This window comes from Xiphophorus maculatus, chromosome 13 (assembly GCF_002775205.1).
Source record: "Xiphophorus maculatus strain JP 163 A chromosome 13, X_maculatus-5.0-male, whole genome shotgun sequence".
In the NCBI taxonomy this organism is placed as follows: domain Eukaryota; kingdom Metazoa; phylum Chordata; class Actinopteri; order Cyprinodontiformes; family Poeciliidae; genus Xiphophorus; species Xiphophorus maculatus.
Genome location: NC_036455.1, coordinates 11,281,361 through 11,306,503, shown reverse-complemented (window position 1 = coordinate 11,306,503; position 25,143 = coordinate 11,281,361). Strand labels below are relative to the sequence as shown.

Genomic DNA, 25,143 nt, shown 5'->3' with positions numbered 1-25,143 from the left:
GTCAGTGAACAACACTGCATCTCTAAAAGGGTAAATATGGGATTATGTGCTGTTACTTATTTGTACATGTTCATATAGTTAATTTTATATGAATGTTGTCAAATAAAAACATATTCCACACTTGTGTTTGTGGGGGTGTGTATGTGTGTGTGTTCTGACCTCCTGGGCTTTCATTAGTAAACTCTTTTTCCCACCTGCATTTATTTTAGGTGTTAAAGAGATAATGAGTTTATTCTTCATCAATTAATGGCTTAAAAGGTGAAATGACTAGCTAACACAAAATCCATAGTAATCACCAACATTGGGTATCAAGAGATGAGTTTAGTCAGAGACTTCATTTCCAGGCATTCAAAACTGCCTTAATTGGGATCACAGGTGTTACTGTCCCATATCTGATCCCTGTTACTGACAGTTAAAGTCTCAAATTTCTTAACTGTTGGCACATAATTATATTTCTCTGCATTTGTAGTAATGAGAAATAATTTTGCGAAGCCATGCAGTTAATTGCTAAACACCCAAGCTGCATTGGTTCTGCACACATTGTAGCTTGCAGTATATATGAAATTCTTTTTTTTTTTTTTTACCCCTCCAGGGGGTCTTTTTGTGGGCTCTAGTGTCCCTTATATGACAGTAGACTGACAGGAAACGGGGAAAGATAGGGGGGAAGACATGCGGCAAATGTCGTCGGGTCCGGGAGTTGAACCCGCGATGGCCGCGTCGAGGACTCAAGGCCTCCAAATACGGGTCGCGCTAACCGCTACGCCACCACGGCACGCCCCTATATGAAATTCTTTAATACGCAAATGGTTAAAATTGAATTAATGTTAATTGAGATGATGCAATTTCTGATTGAAACTTCTGCAGCTCAGTCGTCTGTATTTCATTAAGTTTCTACAAAGATCAGACACATTTCAAAGATTCTTGCAACTTTGAGAAGGTGATTTGTCCCATTCTTCTTCCCCAATGTGATTGCAGCTTCTAATTGAAACAATTTCCCCCAGAGTTCAGATTGTGTTGCTTGGTAACACAGTCAAGAGGTTACAATAGCTAAATGTCTGAGAGGCCATGAAACTCACTCTTGCTATGGAGAGCTGATGGAGGCCACTGCAGCCACTTGACTGATAGTCATCAAAAAGTACTTGAATTCTTCTATGTGTAGCTTGAACATCATGCTGAAGTGTTTGCTGCCTAAAGTCTGAAAAGCAGTCTCACTGCAGAAATCTAGTGTGTTTTCAATAAAACCTAGAAGCAAAACACACATTTTATTTTAATTATACTGAACATTTTAAAAAATATATAGCTGCTGGAGTTATCAAAACATCCAAATGCACTGGCAAATTGCCAGTACTGATCCACTCAAAGTCACCCACTAATAATTTACAAGTCTGCCTTCTTTTTCTTCCATCTTCCTTAATATGGTTAAAAATGCCTTTATTTACTCAGGTTTTTGGACATTCTCCTTAGGTTTTACCATCTTATTACTGTTAAAGTATGATGTTTTTACTAATATGTGCCCTTTCTCCCATTATGTTTCTTAGTTTGGTGTTGGACGGAGCTGCACCCATGAAGCACTGCTGTAAAGGGTTTTGCATTGATGTTCTAAAGCGCTTGGCTAAGATTGTAGGCTTCACCTATGATCTTTACCTAGTGACAAATGGCAGACATGGGAAGAACATTGATGGGGAGTGGAATGGCATGGTTGGAGAGGTGAGATCCATGATATTACCAAAATGTGATCTTGACTTTACAATACTTTACATATTCAGGCATTTAAGTTGAAAAGTCTTGTTTTAAAAGTAGAGTTCTTCATGAATTTAAATGCTCTGGAAATGCTGGAAATCTCTTTGTCAGTGAATCCTGTATGTTGATTTTTATCTAACAAAAAGTGACATTTATCGAGACAGCAGTATTTTACACAGGTTGCATTTCTGCTTAAAAAAGAAAACAACATTTTAGGAAACTAAGAATCATTTCAAAATGTAAAATGGCATTTTAAAAACAAAATGTAATATTTTGAACTATTAATTTATCTGGATGGTAACTATTTCTTATTCACTGTTTTACGGACCATTAATTACCAAATAATTATCTAGTTAGTAATTACCAAATGACAGTGTCTTACTTGGGTAACTTAATGACTGTTAAAATGTGATCTGATTTTGATTACCCACTAAATTACATAGAATTAAATTACATAGAAACACACCGTAGCTTGGTAGTTGCATGGCTTCATGTTTCAAAGTTAAAACCTAATGAATGAGAACCAGTGAGTTGGTTGTATGATTCCTGTTCATTGAATGAAACATTTTCTGTCAGTGTCTTTTAGATATAAATTGTGACTTAAACTAAATGTCTGCAGCATGCTCAAAATGACATGTTCATCACCTTTGATAACAATGTACATTTTCTTCAGGAAGATTGTAGGATTAAAGTCTCGCTGATCAATGACTGTTCCATTCAGGGGAATGCCAAAATCCTTGGAAACACATTTGAAAGAGGAAAAAAAAAGTTTTTAAATAAGTTTTGACACAGATGAGCAAATCTTTAAGAGAAGAAGTCGCTTTTGACCTCTGGTTTTGTACAAGTGTCTAACTCAAGAACAACACTCTTTGAAATTTGAAGATTGGTTGCTTACATACTCCTTTTTTTTCCTGTAGCCACATGTGTCTTACAGTAAACTCACTACCATAGAAACTGATATTGAGCTGCCTCCATGGGTAATTTGTAACAGCCACTCAAAAACCTTTATGGCTGATTGAAGTGGTATTGGTCTTTCTTTAGAACAAGCCAGATTTGTCTTTAAAGAATATTGTTTTGCATTTTGTGGTCTGCTATGACTGAGTTAATAGCTCGGTGAATTGACCTTTTAGAAGCATTTAGCCAAGTTTGTATTTTCTGCTGCCAAAAGCCATAAATGGCAATCTGATACCTACCACTTGATGCTATACAAACACTAGGACTTTTCCAGCGTCACAATGGCCACATAGACATTTTAAGGTGGACACGCATTTATGTAAAAATCTTGACATCTTTATCATTTGGAATTTGTTAGCAAGCTACAACAAAGTTTGCTCTCTATGTCCTACATTTAAAATATCCGCCTGGATGTTCTTGCTTATTTTAATTGTACTCAGTTCTTTAAATGTCCTCTGAGTAAATATATTTGCCCATTTATCCGTAACAACTGGAACTTTCAATATCAATAATATAAATTATTTTTACAATTTGATGTCTAATAAAAGAGTGCCCCTTAGATTAATTTCACTCCCTGCTACGGCAGGGGTGCAATTACCATAATTACCCGATATTGGTTTCAGAAACCATTGAAATTTTTCAGATAGCGCAAAGTGTGGCAGAATTACAATACTGCAAATATGGCTGAGTCGCCCGCTTGTCGTTTAGGAGTTAAAGGTTTACAAAAAGATATGTTGATAGGCAACAGGTTCTGTGAAACTGCAGTACTGCCCACATTCTCAGTCCACTGATCCTAAGAATGGTTGTAAACAGCATAATAAAGAAGCAAGTTGTAACGATGTGGTGAAGGTGCAGTGTCAGAATGAATGGGAAATTCTTAAAGAGACAGGCCACTTTCAACACGTCAATTGTGAAGTCAAATTCCTCTAAGTTATTTTTGATATATGCACCATTTTCATAACCATTAGAGGTTATGAAAATAACTACACTGTGCTATAAAATATTGCCATGTATCTGGGAAATACATAATACACGCCTTTAAACGCTTGCCTTTGGTTTTGGTAAAAATTTTCACAAATTTGTTGTTCAGCTTCAAGAAATTCAAATATAGATTATCTTTTTATTTTGTGGTATGTTTTCTTTTGTCAGTTTGTTGACATCTGAAGCACAAACCAAAAAAGCATTCAAATATTTAAAGGCAAAATAATGGTTTTATGTATAATTTCTAGGCACTTTTCCAGCCTGTCAAAAATACATTATGTCTTCCAATCTCTTTTGATGACTCCATGAAAAATCCTAATGATAAACCAGTCTGACATGCAGAAAATACTATTTAAGCATCAGCAAAGTGATTAGTTGACAACTTGGGATATATTACATGATCAACTGAAGGATGATGCATCGCTCACATCACATTCCAGGTCCTGTTTGGTTTGGGATCTGCTTCTTAAAGACATGATTTTCATACACTAGATGGTATTTTTAGACAATACTTTTACTGTAGACTGTATTTCCCAGTTTCCAGTCTTCCGTTTCATTATTTCAATCACACCTTATGTGAGTGCTTTCATGATGAAGTAAACAAACTATACAAGAAATTACCATCAAAGCAGACCTTGAGAAATTCTGAAGAACTTTTAATTAAGCTTCACTTTAAAAGATAGTCAGAATCTTTTAAATCTTTTTTAAATGGAGTGAATGGAGGCTGGCACATATTTTGAAGAAATGGGACTTTACTTTACTTTTGGTCAAGACGTATTAGCTGAGGGTATTGTCCATATGTTTTTGTTTGGGATTTTTTGTCACTGTTTCAGAAATGTCAGAAATGCAGGTGGTTTCTTTTCCTCTGTCAGTGTTTCCGTTTCTCTCTCCATGTCTCCAGCTGTCTCCAGTCTAGCAACTCTCATTAACTCTCTGTAACTCATTAAGTTGCTTAATTACGGTATCACACAAACACATGTGAGCAGGGGCAGAAAGTGTGTTAAAAAAACTCATCCCATCCTTTCCTTCGCCACTTCCTGCTGCATGAGCAACACCTTTTTAAAAGAATACACTCAAAGCTGTCCTTTCGTATTTTATTTCTATTTTCATCCAGACCTCAGCGTCCTTTTACAGATAGTTAACGCTTCCTTTTAAACCAACAGTTCTGCTATTTCTCATTGTGTCCCTGAGCCCTGCACTTATTCTACCTGTGTAAGTGCTTTCCAATCAGGCAGTAATTTCCAACATTCTTAACATTTTCTCACCTTACATGCTGAGTCATCCTGAGAGAATCATTTTTGTGCCCAGTATGAAGTCTTTGCTGGAATGAAGCATTTCCTGAAGAAAAAGTGTCACAGGTGATGCTTTCAGCCATGGCTGTATTCAGATATCTAAAATGCCTTACCTGGGAAAAACAGGATGAATAACAAAGTTAAAATGATTCTGACAAGAAAAGATGAAACTATTGAAATGTTATCAAAAGTAGAGTACCTACTGTATATGTCCAGGGATTCCTGTAGCAGTTTCCTCTTTGCTGTCTCCTGATGATTCAGCCACAAGCAATTGATTTTTTTAATTAACTTCATAGGTTTAATCCCTTGCACTTTTTTTTCTGAAGTTGATTGAGTGCCTATTGTTTCTTCTGCACATTGCGTCTCTGCAGTCCCTTTGTCACTGAAATGACTGGCATGCAATTAAAACTGAAAGAAAGGATCAAATTGTTGAATGTCACTGGAGAAATGTAGATCAAAGTTGGATTTATCATAGAGGTCATTGGACCAAACAGACCTTGTTAAAAGATACCGCAGATCTGTTCCCAAATGTACAAATCTGTACGATCTGTACAAATTAATTCATAATACTAAATTCAGAATTCAATGGACATTGGGCTATTAGGGGTCAGTTTATAAGTTTGAAAAATAATGCTTTGACATTTCAAAAATATTTTTATGATATTAGAAAAAATGCTTATGTTCCTTTAGCTATATATAGGTTGTATAGTACTGGATCTCTATTTACACCTATTGCTGCTCAATTACTCAGCTGTATGTGACGGCAACATAAGGGATTTCCTTTAATCCACTTTAGATTTAATTAGGATTTAATTTTGATATTTTGAATTCAACATATCTCTAATTACTGAATCTAATATCAGGAATAAAGGAACATGATCATCAGGCAAACAACAGTTTCCAACATCTGTGACTACATGCATATATAGCCACAAGTGCACATTAAAAATGTCCCAACATGCAGAAATAGGATGGTGCATGAACACCTCACTCAATATTTTGACATTTATTCACTGGAAAGATGTGAGATGGTGATAAATATTTTATACAACTTAGTTCAGCAACCCAACAGATATAACCTGCACTGATTATTCTAACGGATATTAGATGCAACAAAGAAGAAGTTAACATGAGTCTCATTGTGAAGAAAGAGTTGAGCTAAAAAGCAAAGTTCTCAACAAAATGACATTCTGTTCTTACAATTTTTGATATTTCTTGCAGTTTATTATTTACTCTTATCCTGGACAGAACTTTTTTTTTAATTGTGTCGGACTGGTATGATGTAATCACTACACTGTCAAATTCTGCAGTAGGAAGGATCCATGCCGACTTCCTAGGAGTTCTTCACTCAAGTTCTTATGAAGTAGGAAATGTCCGGGCCCAAAAAATGTTGCCATTTTTTTTCTTTTTTAAGGGAATAGTAAAGAGCTCAGTCATGCAGTGGGAGCTTGGAGTAAATGGTCCTCCACATCAAAAGGAGAGTGAGTTGAGGTAGTTCTGGCATTAGATCATGATGTCAGATTCCTCCTGTGTGCCTCACCTTTGAGGTTTTCAAGGCTCGTTCTACTGAGAGAAGACCTCAGGGCTGACCCAGAATACACAGGGAGGACTAAATATCCCTTCTGGTCTGTGAACGTATTTCAGTCCCTTAAAAAATGAAGTTTGAGTGTTTCAGTGGGGAGAAATGGAAGAATATATGTATATAGATGGATGTTCATAAGGAACATGCAGTATAGGTAGAAACAAACAAACAAACAAACAAACAGACTATATATATATATATATATATATATATATATATATATATATATATATATATATATATATATATATATATATATATATATATATATATATATATATATATAGTGGATAAACAACAGAGGAAAGCCGTTGTGATAGATGTAGCAATACCAAGCGACTGCAACATCAGGAAAAAGGAGCACGAGAAACTAGAGAAATACCAGGGCCTCAGGGAGGAACTGGAGAGGGCCTGGAAGGTGAAGACCACAGTGGTGCCTGTGGTCATCGGGGCCCTCGGGGCAGTCACCCCCAAACTGGACCAATGGCTGCAACAGATCCCAGGAACAACATCAGACATCTCAGTCCAGAAATGTGCAGTCCTTGGCACAGCCAAGATACTGCGCAGAACCCTCAAGCTCCCAGGCCTCTGATAGAGGACCTGAGCTCAGAGGATAAGAACCACCCGCGGTGGGTGAGAAGGGAATTATTATATATATATATACATATATACATATATATGTATATATATATACAATATATATACTATATATGTATATATATATATATATATATATATATATATATATATATATATATATATATATATATATATATATATATATATATATATATATATATATATATATATATATACATATATATATATATATACATATATATGTATATATATACAATATATATATATGTATATATATATATACATGCTTACAACAATAAGACTGTTAAATAAACTTGTAAGTATTCAAGAAAGTACAGAAACAAGAGAAGTCTCAGTGTCAGTAGACAGCTAAGAAAAGTTTCAGGACCTAAGAGCATGGTTAAAGGCATCGCAGTGGTGTTGGCTCAGACACTGCAAAGCCTCTATTGTTTCACAGATTCTTTGTGTCAAGCCACAGCAGAATAATGAACTCCTGGTCAGCATCCAGCTTCTCTAACCTTCACAATCCCTCAGTTGCCGTCATGCAACCCCTGTTCCCTGCCAGGTGAAACATGACAGAGCTGCGAATTCCCTCATTTCTTCACCTGCTGACCACCTGAGCCACAATTATTGCTGCCAGAGGAGCTTCGAAGAGGAACACAGCTCTGATTTATGTTGAAAGAAAAAAGAGAAATTCAAATCCAGGACTTAGTTCTTTAACAAATCAAATTGTTTTATCAAAGATTGATGAGTTTACTGATGTCAAATGTTTCTGCATTCAGATCTGATAACGAAAATTATGTAGAAAACATTATTTAGTCAAATAATATTTCAACTTCATAACAACAACTTTACTAAAATATTGGGAGTATTATTCTATAAGCTGTATGTTCATTTTAGCACCATTTATAGTTTTACGGCTTCATCTGTGAGTGAAAATGTTTTGATTCATCAGTTTCACATGAACTATTTCCTCAAAAGTCTTGTAAATTTAATTTCAGGTGTTGTGTGTTCTAGGTTGTATCCAACAGGGCTGACATGGCCATAGGTTCCCTCACCATTAATGAGGAGAGGTCAGAGGTCGTGGAGTTCTCTGTTCCTTTCGTGGAAACCGGCATCAGTGTCATGGTTTCTCGCAGTAACGGCACCGTGTCCCCTTCTGCTTTTCTTGGTAAGCTGTTGTTTAGATTTACCTTGAAGTATCTGGATAAGTCGAATTTAATTATTTTAAATTTTATTTAATTAAAAGTGTAATAGTAATGCTTTTGAAAATATATAAAATTTGCAAAAATCAGATATCTGAATTCTTAAGACCTGAGTGATGACAGAAACATTTGATTAAACAGCAAAAATTATACAACTGGTGTACTATTTTTCTTGAAAAAATAGAAATTCTGCAGTTAAACTTAACTTTGTGATACTTGTAGAAAACTGACACTCATATCACCTCTTTGCTTCACAGTTCTCCCCTCATACTGTTCCAGCACTCTTATATGCTGGGAGCCCACATCACACTTTGTACTGCCCTTGTCTCATCAATTCAAGAACAGTCAAGTCTGATGATAAGCTAGTCAAAAAAAAAAAAAATAATCTAATATAATCACCTCACTTGTAAATGTGTCAAGGGTATCCATCTATACTTTTCAATCTTTTTTTGTGTATTTTACAATGTTCATACTTATTTCAAGTACAAACTTAGAAAATTGACAATACTACCAAAAGTTACCGAAGACTGACGTTACCACAGAACACTGAACTCAGGCGCAAGGCATAAAACAAAGAGAGCCTCGAAAGATAGCACAGTGTCCGTCTCAAACATAAGCTGACAATGCTAAGGTATATGTGGGTATTTCTTCAACCAGGAAGAGAAAGTCAGAAGATATTTGGCCTGTGAGGCAATGGGTTTGGAGACCTAAAACAATGGCACCTTAGCCAGGAATTTAAAACAACTCTGGGGAAATCAAGTTTTACTGTAATTTGCCTTAGTAGGAAAAGAGCAAGTCTCAGTTAACTTGACCATATCAAGTTAAAAAATCTACATGTAAAATTAAGACTCCATTGGTCAACTTTATTTAAAGTTACATATAGGAAAATATTTTTTTTTTCTGGTCTTCATTGGGTCAAAGGTGAGAGTCTCGCTTTTCTTCACATGATCAGTTAACCTTTTTTTTCCAAGCTTTTGTTTTCCCCAAAATATAACTTTTATACTACATATATGGTTGGAAGGGAAGTCATATATTTAAAAAAAATATTCACCTGCTCATCCACAAAAAATAGTGGAAGAAACATTTTTAAAGCGCATAGAAATTAGCCGGGGCTGAATTGCTAATGGTACAAATAAACTGGTTTCATAGACAGTACATAACATTTACAACATAAACTTTGCTCACAAAACCTACATTTGACTCAAATCATAAGGAATAGAAAGAATGTATTCCAGTATTACAGTTTAAGATGTTTATTTTTCAGACTCACAAGATGTGTCTTGAATATATTCCTGGCAGCTCTGGTTCTTTTTGTGTATTTCTCCTGATTGTGTGAATGCCAGTTTAACTGCCTGTCTGGGATTCACTGCCTTTCCTGGCTTCTTTTTTTAGGACCTCACTGGAGTCCAGTTTGAAACCAAGCTGTAATTTCACAAAAAAATTATACATATTTTGCTCACCTAATTGTAATAAAATAAATAAAATATGATTAGATGTTGTAAGGTATTTTTTTTACTAGTATTGTATAAAATTTGTATTTTGCTATGTTATTTTTGTAAGTTTGTTGTAGTGGTGCCAGTTTGGAATGTAAAACCTTTCAGATGGCTTTTATACTATTTCAATTTTCAATATTTCCAACTTACTTTGTGCTCATTTACCTTTCATTTAGCTTTAGATTTCAGCTTTGTCATTTTAAGATACACTTGTTTTATGTGTAGCTCACCTTCAAAACCAGATTTTCTATTCCTCTACTTCTTTCATTTGCCTCTTTTTCTTGAAGTATTTTACTGACATAGATAAAGACTGGCAGTAAATTACATTTTCATTGAAATATGTCCAATGAATGTTTCTTTTACTTACACTGAAACAGTTGTCACATTTGGGTTCTTAGTCATGCATTAGACTTTGCTCTAGAAAAAAAAAAAAAAAAACTCTTTTAAACCTTCATAAAAACAGCAATGCTGGAATCAAATCAGAAGAGGCAGTTTGCAGCTCAACGGGAATCTGATGTTGTGATGCAGTTGTAGCTGTTGGAAAGGGCTTATTTAGAGAATCTTTGGGAGTATTGACCCGCTATTATAATTGCTCCCTGATAAAACAGACTCTTTTTTTTCCTCTTCCACTTTAAAGCCCGCCTACACTGGAGGGATTTTTTTAAACAGACAAAAATAAAAACAAAATGGTAAAAGAGAAGATATTAATACACGACTCAGTGCCATATTAGGGGTGTTAGCTGTGTAGAACTTAAATGGATATAAAAGGGAAGAAGGAGCAGAGCACAAATTAAGATGTTTAAAGAAATAAAAGTTACAAAAGCAATCAATTTAAAAATCCAAAAACCTGAACTGAAGATCATGAATCTAATATAAAACCACACTAGTAACATAGAGAAACGATAATGGAGGCCAGAGTTATACTGGACAGACAGAACAAGGTTTAAGCAGTACCCGTCACATGAACCAGCTGTGACTAAGGAACAAAAGTGAAATAAATACTGAAGAGAATTGATGAGTGAAAAAAAAAACATATGCAAGGGAACAGAAACCATAAAATAATGAGCACATACAATGAGTGCACAAGAAAAACAGAATCAAAGACTCAAAACCAACAGAAGACTGGGAAACTCAGAAACAGTAAGAAATCAGGAAGTAAAGAGAAGACAAAACAGAAAAGGCCAAACTATCCAAAATAAAACAGGAACAGAAATAGGAATCAAAGAACCATCAGTCCACAAAAAGTCGACAGAACCTCTGTAGCATTATAGTACTCAAAAATGTACTAGGAAAAAATCTACTGAACTTTGCAGTAACATATCTGAACTCTCCCAAAGAGACAAAAACTCTTTAATCTTAATGTAGAAGACTATTTCAAGACCAAAGTTCTAAGTTGGATAACTGTTCCACAAAATTCAGAGAAAACAAATCCTAGAGCACTTTAAATATGATCCAACTCGGATCACAAATCATTACTGAATTTGTTCAAATATCACACTATCTCTTTGTTTTATCCAATATCAGGAATATACTTCACATGTGGCGATATTAAAACAGACTACATTCAGAAAATAAGTTGCTATGCACTAACAATGTTTTATTTATTTATTTATTTTTTTTGCTTTTCTTTAATAGATGATGTACATTTATGAAGGAGATAAACCAATGAAGACATTTTGCATAATACTGCACAGTGCTCTCTGTAAATCCTCAGATATGTAATATGCCTTCACTTCTGACGTGCCTTTTGTCTCCCACTTGAGGAGTCTAATTTGTGCTTTTGTTTCTCAAGCCAAAGCTGACGGATGCAGACTTAAAATGTGATTTTTGCAGCACTCAAAATAAGCTGACCACTTCTGAGATAACACCTGCTAGGTAACAAATCTTCTTAGATTAATTCCATACATATCCAGGCATAAAGAGATGGTAAGATGATGGAAGGAGAGAAATGTGGGCAGAGAGAAAGATGAAGAAAGTGTTAAATAGAAAGAAATGAGCCTTCACACACAGAAAGAGGGAGTCTTGGTACAATATAGATGTAGCACAAAAGAGTAAGCGAGCATGGTTTAATGCCTTTGTTAGAGCACTTGAGCCGTTCTAAATGCTCTCAGATGCTTTAATGTACACAGTGACTGGTTTCTGCTCATATATGTGTGTGAGCTCTGGATGGGCTAGATGAGACTGTGCCCTGTAGCAAAAACGACTTGTTAACACAGTTCGGTGTCTCAGGCGATCACTTTCTAAGCCTTCCATTTGTGCTTGTGTGAATTCGGTGCACATTTTGCTGCAGTAAGCAGTGCGCATGTCTTTGAGTTGTAAAACAATGCTAGAGAGATCTGTACAGCACTGAGTATTTAACATAATTAGGGTAAAACGGCATATCCTAATCTCATTATGTCATAGCCTATTGTATGGTAATATGATGATGTGATTTTTTTTTGCAAGTAAGCTAATATGGAGGCTGCTGTTGTATTTGCTTTGTGTTGGAAAGAACTCCTTCAAAATGCATAAATTTGCTGCAAAACTCAATAAAATTTTCAGCTTTTTTGTATTTGTAATAACATTTACTTCTCAAAGGTCATGGATCTGCCCAAAAATTAGGTTCTCTCCTCATAAACCTGATCTTTTCCTTTATGCCGTAAGTCACCTTAATTCATACGTTCACAGCTGCTGTAGTACATCAATCCGTCTGTCAGTGGAGATTTAAAAGACAATCTGAAACATGTCACGGTTGGACAGAGGTGCAGCGCTCCCAAGGCTTTTTTATCTCATTTTCTCCAGGCTGCCGGACAGGCAGTGATGCCACACCAAGCTCTGGCCTCATTGTTGCGGTGGTACTTTTGAATGCAATTTGTGACTGCATGCAGTGCTGACAGAAAATAACAGGTATGCAAGGCCAGAGAGAATCGAGAGCAAAAGGAAACGCAAGAGGTCAGGAGCAAAAGAATCAATCCAGGGAGAAAAAACAAAGCACAGTAAGAACAAGCCGACTTTAGCAAATTGAGTGGGAGATAGAAAATGACTCATAAAACGCAGGAAGGCATTTAGACGTTTAGTTTACTGTTAAATACAGCTTAATCATCTCCTTGTTAGTATTTAAAGTGATAAAAAATGTAAGCAAGAGCAATTTCCTTGAACTTTATGTAAACAGAAAATATTATTTTTTTTAAATCTTTTTTTCATCCCACTGTTATTTAGAAACTGTGTGTTAGTTTTGCTGGATTTTTGCTCATTCTGACATCAAATATATCAGATATTTTAAAGTGCCAGTAACATCAGACCTACATCTGTTTTATGACAAATGTACATAATGTTGTGCCAGTTAATCCTTAAAAAAATATCTAAATTTAGTTCAGTTGAAACTGATCTCATTCTTGTTCGAAACCCTATTTTGTTTAAATAGAAAAGATTAAAAAATCGATACAAGTCTTCATCAGTTAGCATTTTAACTGTTATCACATAGCGCCTGTAAATGTCCTTCTTTCTTTTTTGTCCTTGCCTTTGCTCCCATGAATTGCATTTTATAATGGCTCAATTCTTAAAACATTCACATATTTTAATGCCTTTGTCATCAGAAACCAGGATGAGTCAGAAATGTTGACTAAAATCCGACCATTTAGACTCTATCTGTGGCTGAAGTCACTTTTAATCCTCTTATCTCTCAACTGTCAACTCAAATGTTTGTTTTGCTCTTTAAACTGTCAATGCACAGTCCAATACACACAGTAATATGGAAAAACTGCCAGATACTGAAAGTTGAAATAATCATGGAAAAAAAAAATTCTGATGACTTGAAATATGTTTCGAAGCATAAAGAAGAAATGTGTTTTTGGCATGTCCTTTTTCTTCACAATGTTCCAGTTTATAACAGTTATATTAGCTCCTGAGTTTAAATTATTGTCACCCTTCTTTTTAAACAATAGCTAATTCTAGTTGCTATTGCTACTCCCCGGGCTCAGAGAATGACAGTAATCTGTCTGAATCCCTCAATACCCGCTGTGAACATGCTGGCACGCAAAACAAATACATGATGCCTTTGCTTTTTTTAGCACCTGCTGCCAACCTGTCCTTGAGGTAGGACAAATAAACCTCATTAACCCCAATCTTAACCACATGTGTTTCAGTGGCACTGAAACCAGACTGGCTGGTACCTGACCTCAACCACGTGTATATTACAAAGAGCAGCTTTGAAACATGGAATTTATCTTCTGTTGATGAGCTTTGCTTCAGTATGGATACAAAATTAGATCACCGTTGTCCCAAAAGCATACATATCTGCTGGAGACCAAACTGTGGGGCTTCCTAACAGACAGCTGGCCCTGAATGGGAGCAAAAACAATAAAGCCACTCGCATATTAACTCAAGGCTGACATCGCTTTCAAAACAACGCTGTTTCTTTTTACTCTCCTCACCCACCAGACTATAAGAAAATAAATATCATGAAACCTTCAAGATTTTCAGGGCACAAAGGAATTATTTACAACCTTCCTCTGTCGAAGCAATTTTGATTTATCCACAGGTGTACAGCACACGTGACTGGATTGAAAACTACACATTGTGAAACAAAACTATGAACAGGTTCCTCATGTCGCGAGCTAATAAAATAGGGCTCATGTGCATACACTAACAAGTCAGTAACTTTAAGTGCTTAGGATTTCACTTTATTAGTACAACCTCCAGAAACATTAAAATTAAATATTTGTATGTGTTAAGGAACACTAATTCAAAGCAAATAGGCTCTTTCAGTTTTTTTTGTTTTTTTTTCTGACAATGCATTTTCCTACAATTCAATAAAATAATTTCTTATTTATTGTATAATTAAATTATGTGCAGCAAAGTAATGACGGTTTCTACTCTTGCGGTATGAAAAATCTTGGTAGAACTATAAAGCTGTGCCTCAGTCCTCATGGCACGCATTTTGGCAGCTCATGCAGCCTTAAAAGCATATTAGCCCTGCCAGGCAGCGAGTTTAATGGATAAATCCTGAGAGTCTCCACCTGCTCCCTCACTGTACATCTCTGCAGGGAAGCCTCGGCTAAAAGCCCGGTATGTAAACAGAGCTTGTAGCTCTTTGGTATGCCTGCACAATGTCGACTTTGATTTAGCATCTTCACCTGGAAGGTGGAGATGAATCAACCCAGCAGCTCTGCTTTTCTTTCCAGTGTAGTTTGATTAGCAGTACACCTGCTAGCACTGTTGATCTCAGTCTTTGTTGCACAGTGGAAAATCTCAGGTGGATCTTTTTGTTTCCTCTACCAACAGTTTCGCTGTTCCTCGCTTTGTGAAAAGAAAGAGATTTTTTGTGTTATAGTTTTCAGGTTTTGCATTTCTTTCTATAGAGATAAATATAACACTAAACATATTCTTGACATAAACACAACTTTATGTATTTGATATTCCTTACATAAATATGTTTGTCAAAAAAAAAGTAGCATTGATGTAATGTGACAAGGATACAATTTACTGTTTACTCACCAAGAAAGTCTTCCTATGTTTATATGAGCCAACGCTCCCTGTACTGTCTCATACTGTAAACTGTATGGCTTCCTAACTTTGTGCTGGTCTTTGTAAAATTATCAACACCTACAGTTATGCATTTAATAAAAAGTAAGTAAGAATTTCTCTGCTAATACTGCCAAAGTTAAAGCCAGTAGAAGGCTCAGAACTCTTTTTTTCCTTCCTTTTCTTGTCCACCATCCATTCAAGTTCATGTTTGATATTGTCGGGCTTTGTGGATGACGGACACCTTTCTATAACTTTATCTGATGTTTGCATGGGCGTCTGTGTGTTTCTCTGTGCGTTGCAGAGCCCTACAGCCCGGCGGTGTGGGTGATGATGTTTGTGATGTGCCTGTCAGTGGTGGCTGTCACCGTCTTCATCTTTGAGTTCTTCAGCCCCGTGGGATACAACCGTAGCCTGCAGAGCGCCAAGAGTAAGAGATGGAGTCCCTCTAGCTTTAGCATGCCAATCAAGGCACCGCCACTGCTCATGTCACACCATTATTACCAACTTGTCAATTTGTCAGTTAAGTAAGCGAGGGGGGGCTGATTTGAGGAGGACGTTTTGCAAATTATGCAAAGCGTCCTATTTTTCTTAATTTTTTTTATTTATTTATTTGACTGCACAAGTAGAAGCAATCACTCCACAGTATGCCTCATTTATATGTTATGAAGCAAACACTGACAATGCAGTGATGGATGATTTTGACATTTTTCTACCACTTATCAGTTTATGATTTAGTCCAACATTTTGCTGGCTGCCAATCTGTCCAGCCATATTCATTTTACTTGTTTATCCAGAGATTTTTCTCGTTATATTTTATTTGATTGACACACGTTGTAAAAAACAATTTCAGCATGACAGGCCAAAGGCAGTTTAGATTCTCCTTCTGTATTAAGCCTTCTTGAGTTTAACCTTCAGTAGCAAACATTTTATTTTACATCTAAGATTTGTTTTTGATCTTAATTAGCCCTTCCAGAACTATATTACTATAAATGTAGAATAGCAAAGGACAAAAATTTCAACTTACCATCTCTGTACAACCACATATCCTTTAGATATCACTGTTGAACATTTGAATTAGTTAAGTCCAATACACTTTCTGTTCAAATTCTTACATTTTTATTGATTAGAGTAACATCCTGGCCAGAACCAATATTGAAAAACCACATATTAAAATTTTCAAGTCCAACAGCAAGTCTAAAAATGTCTTTTTCTGTTGTTTGGTGAAAGTTCCTCGACTACTTTATTACAACTGGCCCAAAGAAATGCATGTTTTAACAGGACAAAACCTTCAAATAAGTGTTTGGAGAATCCTTATTGTAAAAGGTTTGGGTGTGTTTCCAGTGGACATTTTTTTAGAACGTTGATTCTCTGTGGTAAATGCAAACCAAACACACCAGCACCACCAGAGGATACAGAGTGTTTATGTATGCTGTTTTTCTTTTTCCTTGAACACTACATGTTCTTTAACATAACCTTTGACCTATTTGTTTTTGTTAGCAAAACTGATAAAGATATAATAATATTTTCATATGGTGTATTGTCAGGAAATCAATCTGTATTAAAGACTCAGGGCTTGTATCCAGTCTGCAAATGTATAGAATTGATTTCAGTAGCTTCCAGGTCTGAAAAAGCAGAGTAAAATACAAAAAGAGTATTATAAATTATTTATCCTTCTTAACATTATTCCCTGTCCCATTATCTAAAAGTTGTATCCTTCTATATTTTTATGTATTTTCCTTTATTCATTTCTTTATTCCTTCCTTTTTCCTGCTAGCTTCTGTTTTTGTAGATTTTGGGGGGAAGGTCAGTTTCTCATCTGTAAAAACATCACCATTAAAGTCATACTGAAGATTAGGATTTAAGATTCAGAAAGTGAAGGTTTGAGGCCCATGGCAAGTTGTGTTTCAAGAAGAATGAAACTGAAAAATATGCACAAACCCTTTACTGTTGGTAACCACACCTAAAGATCTATATCCTTCTCTTAAGTTGTCGCATTCTTTTATTAAGTAATCTAAATAGAGAATATACAGTATGTCAGGAAATGGTGATACATTTTGGATTGACATGTTACTATTTTCCACTTTGTAGCACAAGATATTTACTGCATCCCTAAAACGTTGCTTCATGAAAACTGCTTTATTTCTAATTTCCTTACTCATTTCCAGAATCGGGGGGATCCAAGTTCACCATTGGTAAATCTGTTTGGCTGCTCTGGGCGCTGGTTTTTAACAACTCTGTTCCTGTAGAAAATCCCAGAGGAACAACCAGCAAGATCATGGTGAATATTCTGCTCACTAAATTCACGTTTAATTTCACTTATTTGCTTTTTGCTTGTTTACTTTTTCTTCTTTTTGCATAGCTGTCTTACTGACTGTTTTTCTTTATTTTATTTGTGAAACTTACATTTAATGTGTGTCCTTATAACAGAATAAATGCGCTAAAAGCTAGCGAGCTCAGCCTACAGTGACAGACTCAAAATGTATTTTTCTTTTACTTGTAATGTCAGCCCACGTGCTTTTGACAACAAACCTGATCATCTCAAGAGCTCATTAGCTGCTCAATTAGCTGTACAAAGGGGGTCAATGAGGTAAAGTGAAGATGGTTATTTTAGTTCGGTCTTTGCAAATGTATTTTCTGCTTCTAAACAAAATGTGTCTTTATAGTGAGATGACAAAATGGGAGCATTTTATTTTTCACCAAATCCTATATGTCCCTTTATTATTTATTTTCCTGCATTGACATCTCTTTATTTTCCCCCTAAAGGTCTTGTTTTTGTAGAAATAATTCTTTCTACCAAAAGCATGTTCTTGCAGATTGATATAATCAGAGGCCTCACCAGCTAACATGAAATATTTTGAAAGGACTAAAAATAATTAATTACGTCTTCATTTTCAGACCTTAATATTGCTGGCGACAACAGGCATGTCTCATAAACATTACAAACATTGTTCCCTTTTTATTTCTTAACAGCTATATCTGTCAATCCAAACATACCAAATATCTGAGAATATATCCTAAAGATCACCAATATTTAGACAAATGTAGTTTAAACAGAAACATAAAACCCCATTCATTATTAACTGCAAGAATGTATTTATTGCATAGACTAGTCCATATATTTCCTTTCCTTTCTAGCTAAAAGTCAGACTTGAACAATGAGGGGCAGTTAAAGTGTCACATCTAAATTGCTACATTTATTCCAAGTGCTTTGTAACATCATTCTGTTATTGGCAAGACTCTTATTTAGGGCAGCTTCTGTTATGGAGTGTTGGAAATAGCATTAATCATCTTAGTAAGAGGTTGTTCCACAGTGATTAGACCAAATTTAATTAAATGATCAGAACTATTACTATATATTTCTGTTAAAAAAAGCTGAAGATTTTCATATAGCTACAGAAATGTTTACAACTAATTGGTAAATTTCCACTGCAGATTCTCTGATTTTTTTTTCAAAAATAAGTAAATAAAGAAACTTGCTTTGTTAACATGATTAATTCTGCCCATTATTATTGAAAAGTAGTAAGTGTTATCATTCTAGAATCATAGCCAATGCCCTGTTAAATAGCAGTTGGATATTAACACATTTTGTGCTGTTTGATTTCACTTTTTTTCTATATACACTCTGAGAGATCTAATCAAATGGTCCATAAATATCAATATACTTTGTCTTCTACTTTCTCAGCATTTCTTCTTATTTTCTTAAAATTTAGAAGTGGTGGAGTTTTGACCACAATTCAGGAATTACTTTTTTTCTTACTTAAAAGTCAGTTTCTCAAATATAGAGACAGACTTTTATGCCTAAAGCATTCATGTTTATAAATTTAGTGATCGCTTAGAGACTGATTCTGAAACTAAACCATTGCTTAAAAACTGTTCTGGTTGAATATCATTAGTGCTTGTTTTTCTTGATAAGAGTTTCAAGGTTTGCTTGAGGATATTAATGCTGTGAAAAAGAAAGTTACAATGTCTTTTGACTAATCTTGTTGCTATATAGTTTTATACAACAAGTTGAAAGAACACATATCAAGGTTTCAGTGACATTTCAGAAAGTTAAATGTGACTAACTGACAAATGATACTCTGTTCAAAAGAGACCTTCAGCTGCAGGTTCAGAAATTGATATCGTCACCAGAACCTTAAAATACTTTCTATTCCTGTCATGCTCATGGCTGGTTGATCATCTCCATGTCCAGGTGCTGGTTTGGGCCTTCTTTGCTGTCATTTTCTTGGCCTCCTACACTGCCAACCTGGCTGCCTTCATGATCCAGGAGGAGTACATTGACACGGTGTCAGGGCTGTCTGATAAGAAGGTGAGGTCTTGAGTAGATGGAGCAAATACGAATTTCAAACTACAAGTTTTATGTGGATTTGCATAAGTTGAAAATAAATAAAAAAACATTCAAGATAAACATAAAGCATTTAAAACTGTCAACACAAAATTGGTTGCTATTTTTGTTTTCTTTAGGAGAACAAAGTGAAGGCTTTCCTCAGTCTGATTCCTGTCAATAGAACAGCAAACCATATCCTGCTGCTACGACACTTTAAAACCTCACGTGTTTTATTAAAGTCTGCCCCACCTCTTTAGAAAACTCCACCTTCCAGGCCTCACTTTGAAAGCGCAGACTTTGAATTTCCTCATCACTTCATGCTGCAGTGGAGATCAACTCATCTCCCTCATTTTTTCCTGTGACTCGCGTTTACTTCCCACTTTCCGTCTGTCACGTTAATCTCTGCCCACCTGTTCCTCTCGTGCAGTTTCAGCACCCGACAGAGCAGTACCCACCACTGCGCTTTGGTACAGTGCCGAATGGGAGCACCGAGGAGAACATCCGCTCCAACTATCCCAACATGCACCAGTATATGATCCGCAACAACCAGAAAGGTGTGGAGGAGGCCATTGACAACCTAAAGTCGGGGTAAGAAAGAGAGAAGATAATGAAGGTGCTGGAGGGACAAATTGCTGCAGGGCTGCTTAAATATGCATACAGTCATCTTTGATCAATTAGAGTGTTATTGACTTAATTTAATTCAGTAACTTAATACACTAAGTGAAACACATTATATAGATTAGTTACTCACATAAAAGTGTTTTAAAGCTTCTACTTCTGTTTTTTATGATGATTCCAACATAATGAAAACAACATATTTAGGAATTGAATATTACATTAGGCCACTAAAAATATTTCTCTGACAGAAATGTGAGCTTAATAAAAATATGTCACTCGCTATGACAACATTAGAAATAAGTCTCCCTGGGGGCATTTCAAGTAATTTACTATGTGGATTCCAAGCTTTCTAAAGATGTCAACACAAAAATAAAAAAAGAGAAAAAGATATGGACATTTGATTGTTGGCACTCTGGAAACAAGATCAATGAAAAAACAACCTTCAGAGTTTCAGAATAAAAAAAAATGCCTCCAATCCTTATCAGCTACCAGAGGGCGTTAACAAAGGCTGTTCATTTACATAGCTTTAGAGTTACCGCACCCTGCAGCACTGACTGCCTACTGGTATGACTGGGAAGGTGTGCAGACAATAGCGAGCTTTTGTCTTTCCTACCTATTTGATCATATATATTTTTGTAAAAGTTGCATTTGTTCCATTTTTCAATTAGTCTGCGCTTCAGTGTTGTTGACCTTTATCTGTCATGGAGTTATCTGTGAACTCTGTACAGTTAGTGGTAAGGTTGCACTGTACAAATTGAGTTACCAGTAAGGTAAGGATGCTGCTGTGATGCCAAACAGTTTTGTATTTAATTCTGAAAAGATCTCACAGGTTGTGCTTTTTAGCATATGGTATTGCACATTTACCAGCAACTCAAATAAAGGACAAATAAAATGGGAATCCACATCTTTTATGCGTAAATGTCCATCACACATTTAGTGTAAAAGAAAGTCAATGTTGCTCGATAATGTAAAACTGAATTACATACGTTCTGAAACAACTTTCAGTTTTAGTCAAGCTCTCACTGACTGATAGGTTTATCTCATTAATTTGTGAACATACAGTCGGTGGTGCCCATTCTTTACTCTGAGGTGATGGCTAATGTAGTTGGAAGATAATTAATGACCAAACAAAATGGCTTAATTTCTCTAGGGGTTTAATCCAACACCATGTCAAACACAAAGCACACTTTTTCAGTGTAACACGCTCCAACACTACAGAGGAGCCCACGGCTGGATCTAAAAATGCATTTTGTAAAAGATTGTTTGGTTTATTTTAGCCTGTAAGTTTTCAGTACCAAACAGTTGAAGTTTTAACACTTCCACTTGCAACATTAACAATGTTGTACTTTATAATTGCTATTCTATTCTACAGGATATATGATGCTATTATTAAGTTCTGATTAGATGTAGTTTACAATGTATTAATTGTACATTTTGTGACTCTATAGACAGACAGCTTTGCTCTTTATTGAACTCGTGTCTCATTTGCTTTTTTTTTCAAATTTATAGCATCCACACGACAATTTTTTTGAGCAGATTTTTACTTTTAAATTGTTTTGGTGTTAAATATCAAGTGTTGTAGCTGCAGATATAATTTTTTACAATATTACTTACACCTGATTTACAGTTTGTAAAATTATTTAAATCCTGTAAATGTTTCTATTATCTATTTGATAATATATAGAATATTTGGAGTTCAAATATTCTATTTGAACTCCAAACTTTAATGGATTTTACTTTAGTCTGTATGAGAGAACAGCACAAAGTAGAGCACATAACAGGATCCTTGCATTTCTTTTGCAGACCCATTAAATTAACACTTTATGAAACCACCTTTTACTGCAGTGTGAAGCTGCAGCTTTTCACATGTGCAGAGGGATGTTTTCCCCATTGTTCAACTCAAAATAACTCAAGCTCTGTAAAATTGGATAGAGATCTTCTGTGAAAATCAATTTTGAAGTTTTGCAACAGATTTTCCCTCGAAACTTGGCCTGGACTTTACCCAGGCCTTTCTAACACATGGATATACTTTAGACTAAAGCAGTCCATTGTATTTTATGTTTTTAGGTTAATGTTGTCATCCTGCTGCAATTTGAAACTCTGCCCTTGCCTGGAGTCTTTTGTAACATTTAAAAATTTCCCTTTAACACAGGGTGACCCCGTCACCTCAATCTTTTAACGGCAGAAAAGGAGTATTCAGGGTGATGTGCACGTTTAGTACCATTTTTTCTTTCGTAGGCCAAACAGTTTAGTTTTCATTGGATCTGACCAGAGCACATTATTTCACATATTTAGTTCACCCTGCTTGGTTTGTAGCAAACTGAAGAAATGACATCTTTCAATAATGCCTTCATTTTTCTCACTTTCCTGTAAAGGCTAGATCTGTCAAGTGGATGGCTAATAGTTGTCCTGTTCATAAATTCTATCACCTGAATTGTGGAATTGTGGATACAAACCCCCAGAGTTATGGCCTCTTTGATTATTTACCAAGTTACCAGGGAGGACAGATTATTTAAAGGGTCATTCTTTTGAAGGTTTACAGTTGTTCCATAATCTTTTAATTCTCAAAAAAATGGCTTGAACAGTCCTTCAAAAAAACAGTGTTTTATAACCCATTCAAAAATGAATCCCTGAAATGTCTGGCATGTTCAGCAGTTTAAATAAACTACAAAAAGCCATGGATGCTTTCACAGAACAGCTGGATTTGTCCTGATAAGACATTAACCACAGATAAACTACATTTACTAATTAGGTGACTTCCTAAGAAATGTATTCCCTTGGATTTTATTTTGGGGTGTCAAAGTAAAGGTAGCTAAATAAAAGTATAAATGATTTTTAAACAATGTATATGGTCCTTTGTGTTGGCCACTTACATAAACTCATTAAATCAATAAAGTTTGTGATTTGATGAGACAAGATGTGAAACGTTTGAGATGTACAAACTCTCCACCAAACCTGTAAACTCTTTATTTTTTGACAAATTTTATCCTTTACTTAAGGCAGTTGTTTCATCCACACTCGGCTCATTAGCACAATCCTCTTGGGTGACTGTGAGCGCATTGATCTGTGCTACCTCAGAAGCTTCAGCTAACTGTTGTAACCTCTGAGGTCCCATCAGAATCATTGTTGCTGCATGAAGGAAGAGGAGAGAGAGGCAAACAAACAGCCAAAGAAAATGAACAGCTTGTTAATAATACATACCAACCACAACCGCAGTGCGGTGGGAAAATCATGACCACCAAGCTCCTTACAGTAAAATATACATTGCTCAGTTAATTCTGTTCAAGGAGTGTGGGGGTTAAGATTGAGGGGGAGCAATGCAGATGAGACACGACTGAACAAGTTTTGATGTGCTCCATGATGATGCATTCCTTTTATCATATCTGCTCATCTTCCTTGTGCCTCCGAAATCAGCAACTACCTCTCTTTATCTATCTTTTCATCTCACTCCCTCTCTCGTTATCCACTGTTTATCTCACTCTGCTTATCTCCCTGGATTCATCCCAACTTGATATTATTTACAAACGAAACATAAGTTCATGCTTTCAAAGCCAGATGTCATGAATATTCTTGGAATTTCTGACAAACATTGAATTTCCTTATTTTCCCCTCTCACTTTTTCCTTACAATCATCTATTCTGCTTTGTGTATCCCTCCTCCCTTATGAACTCCTTGCTAACAGCTAATGGATGTCTTTGCTGTTCCTCCGCAGTTACTTCTCCCATCCCTCAAATAATCTCATCTATCATCTCCTCATCATCCCTCTTTCCTCCGCTTCCTCTCTGCTTTGTAGACATAACCTCCTCACCTCTTCCCAGTTTTGCATCCTGAAGTGCAGTCTGCTTCTATGATGGGCCTGGTTGCAGCATGCTGCTTCCTCAGTGTGAATATAAATGAATGGGAAGTGGAAGAGCAGGTGTACTGACAAATTTATCATCATATGCTCAGATATGCATCATCAGTCTGAGCTGAGCTGTTAAATTCAGTCTATTATTCCATTATGAATGGTTTTAATTCACTTTTTATCTCCATTCATTTTTCACAGCCTGCCTAATTTGAAACTCCTGTGAAGCATTTCTATGTTATGTTTCTTATTAGAGCTGTGCGTCTTGCTTGACCTCACTTTTAAAGTTGATTAAAAGTGTTTGGTAAACATTTTAGCACATTGTGTGTATGGCAAGGAGAGGGAATCATTATTTGGTTTATTTGTTTTTATTTTATGATATTCAGATGTAATATACTCAATTATTGTTTTTCTTCTTCACCAGCACTGCATACTTTCAGGTCTTTTGTGGTGATGCATCAACTTTGAGATTCGGCTGAAAAATGTGTTTATTTATTGTTTTGTAAAAAATATATGTGATTTTCATCTTCACTTGTTGCAATACTTTCAAATAGCTAACAAACACTACTTATCAGTTTGCAAAACTGCTACATTATGTTCAATTTGGAGCTAAAAGTTCAAATAAATTAGATTTTCCTGGATGAAAGGAGTGAAAATGTGCAGAAAACATTTTGGTTAAGCCAGTTTATCGGGCTGAACCAATTCCCTAATCATATAAGCTCAAGTAATTTTTGTTTCTTTCTCAAAGCTGTTTCAGCAAAGCAACATTCTGGCAGTTTAAGAACAGGTACAGAAAGGTAATGTGGTGCAGTGGTATTTGTAATGCATCGAGATGCAGGGAGTCCTGAAGAGGAGGTTTCCTGTCCTTCAAGGGAGCTTCCTGAGTAATCGGAGTCAACAATAGAACTGAGAGCTAGTTCTGGACTAATGAGATATCACACATATTTTTTCAAATTAACATTTAACCTTATTTGTGACTGCTTGGGGAGCCTAAATTGAGAG

The 25,143-nt window shown here is 35.7% G+C and overlaps 1 protein-coding gene across 1 annotated transcript in view; it reads left to right on the top strand.

The window, feature by feature from the left end:
* Positions 1-25,143, top strand: part of LOC102220283 (glutamate receptor ionotropic, NMDA 2D-like) — a 179,081-nt gene that overhangs the window by 128,035 nt on the left and 25,903 nt on the right. The window contains exons 9-14 of the mRNA XM_005808183.2: positions 1,539-1,707; positions 8,167-8,320; positions 15,654-15,779; positions 17,518-17,630; positions 19,545-19,661; positions 20,107-20,267. Coding sequence (XP_005808240.2) covers positions 1,539-1,707; positions 8,167-8,320; positions 15,654-15,779; positions 17,518-17,630; positions 19,545-19,661; positions 20,107-20,267 — 840 coding nt within the window. The remainder of the gene's footprint in view (positions 1-1,538; positions 1,708-8,166; positions 8,321-15,653; positions 15,780-17,517; positions 17,631-19,544; positions 19,662-20,106; positions 20,268-25,143) is intronic.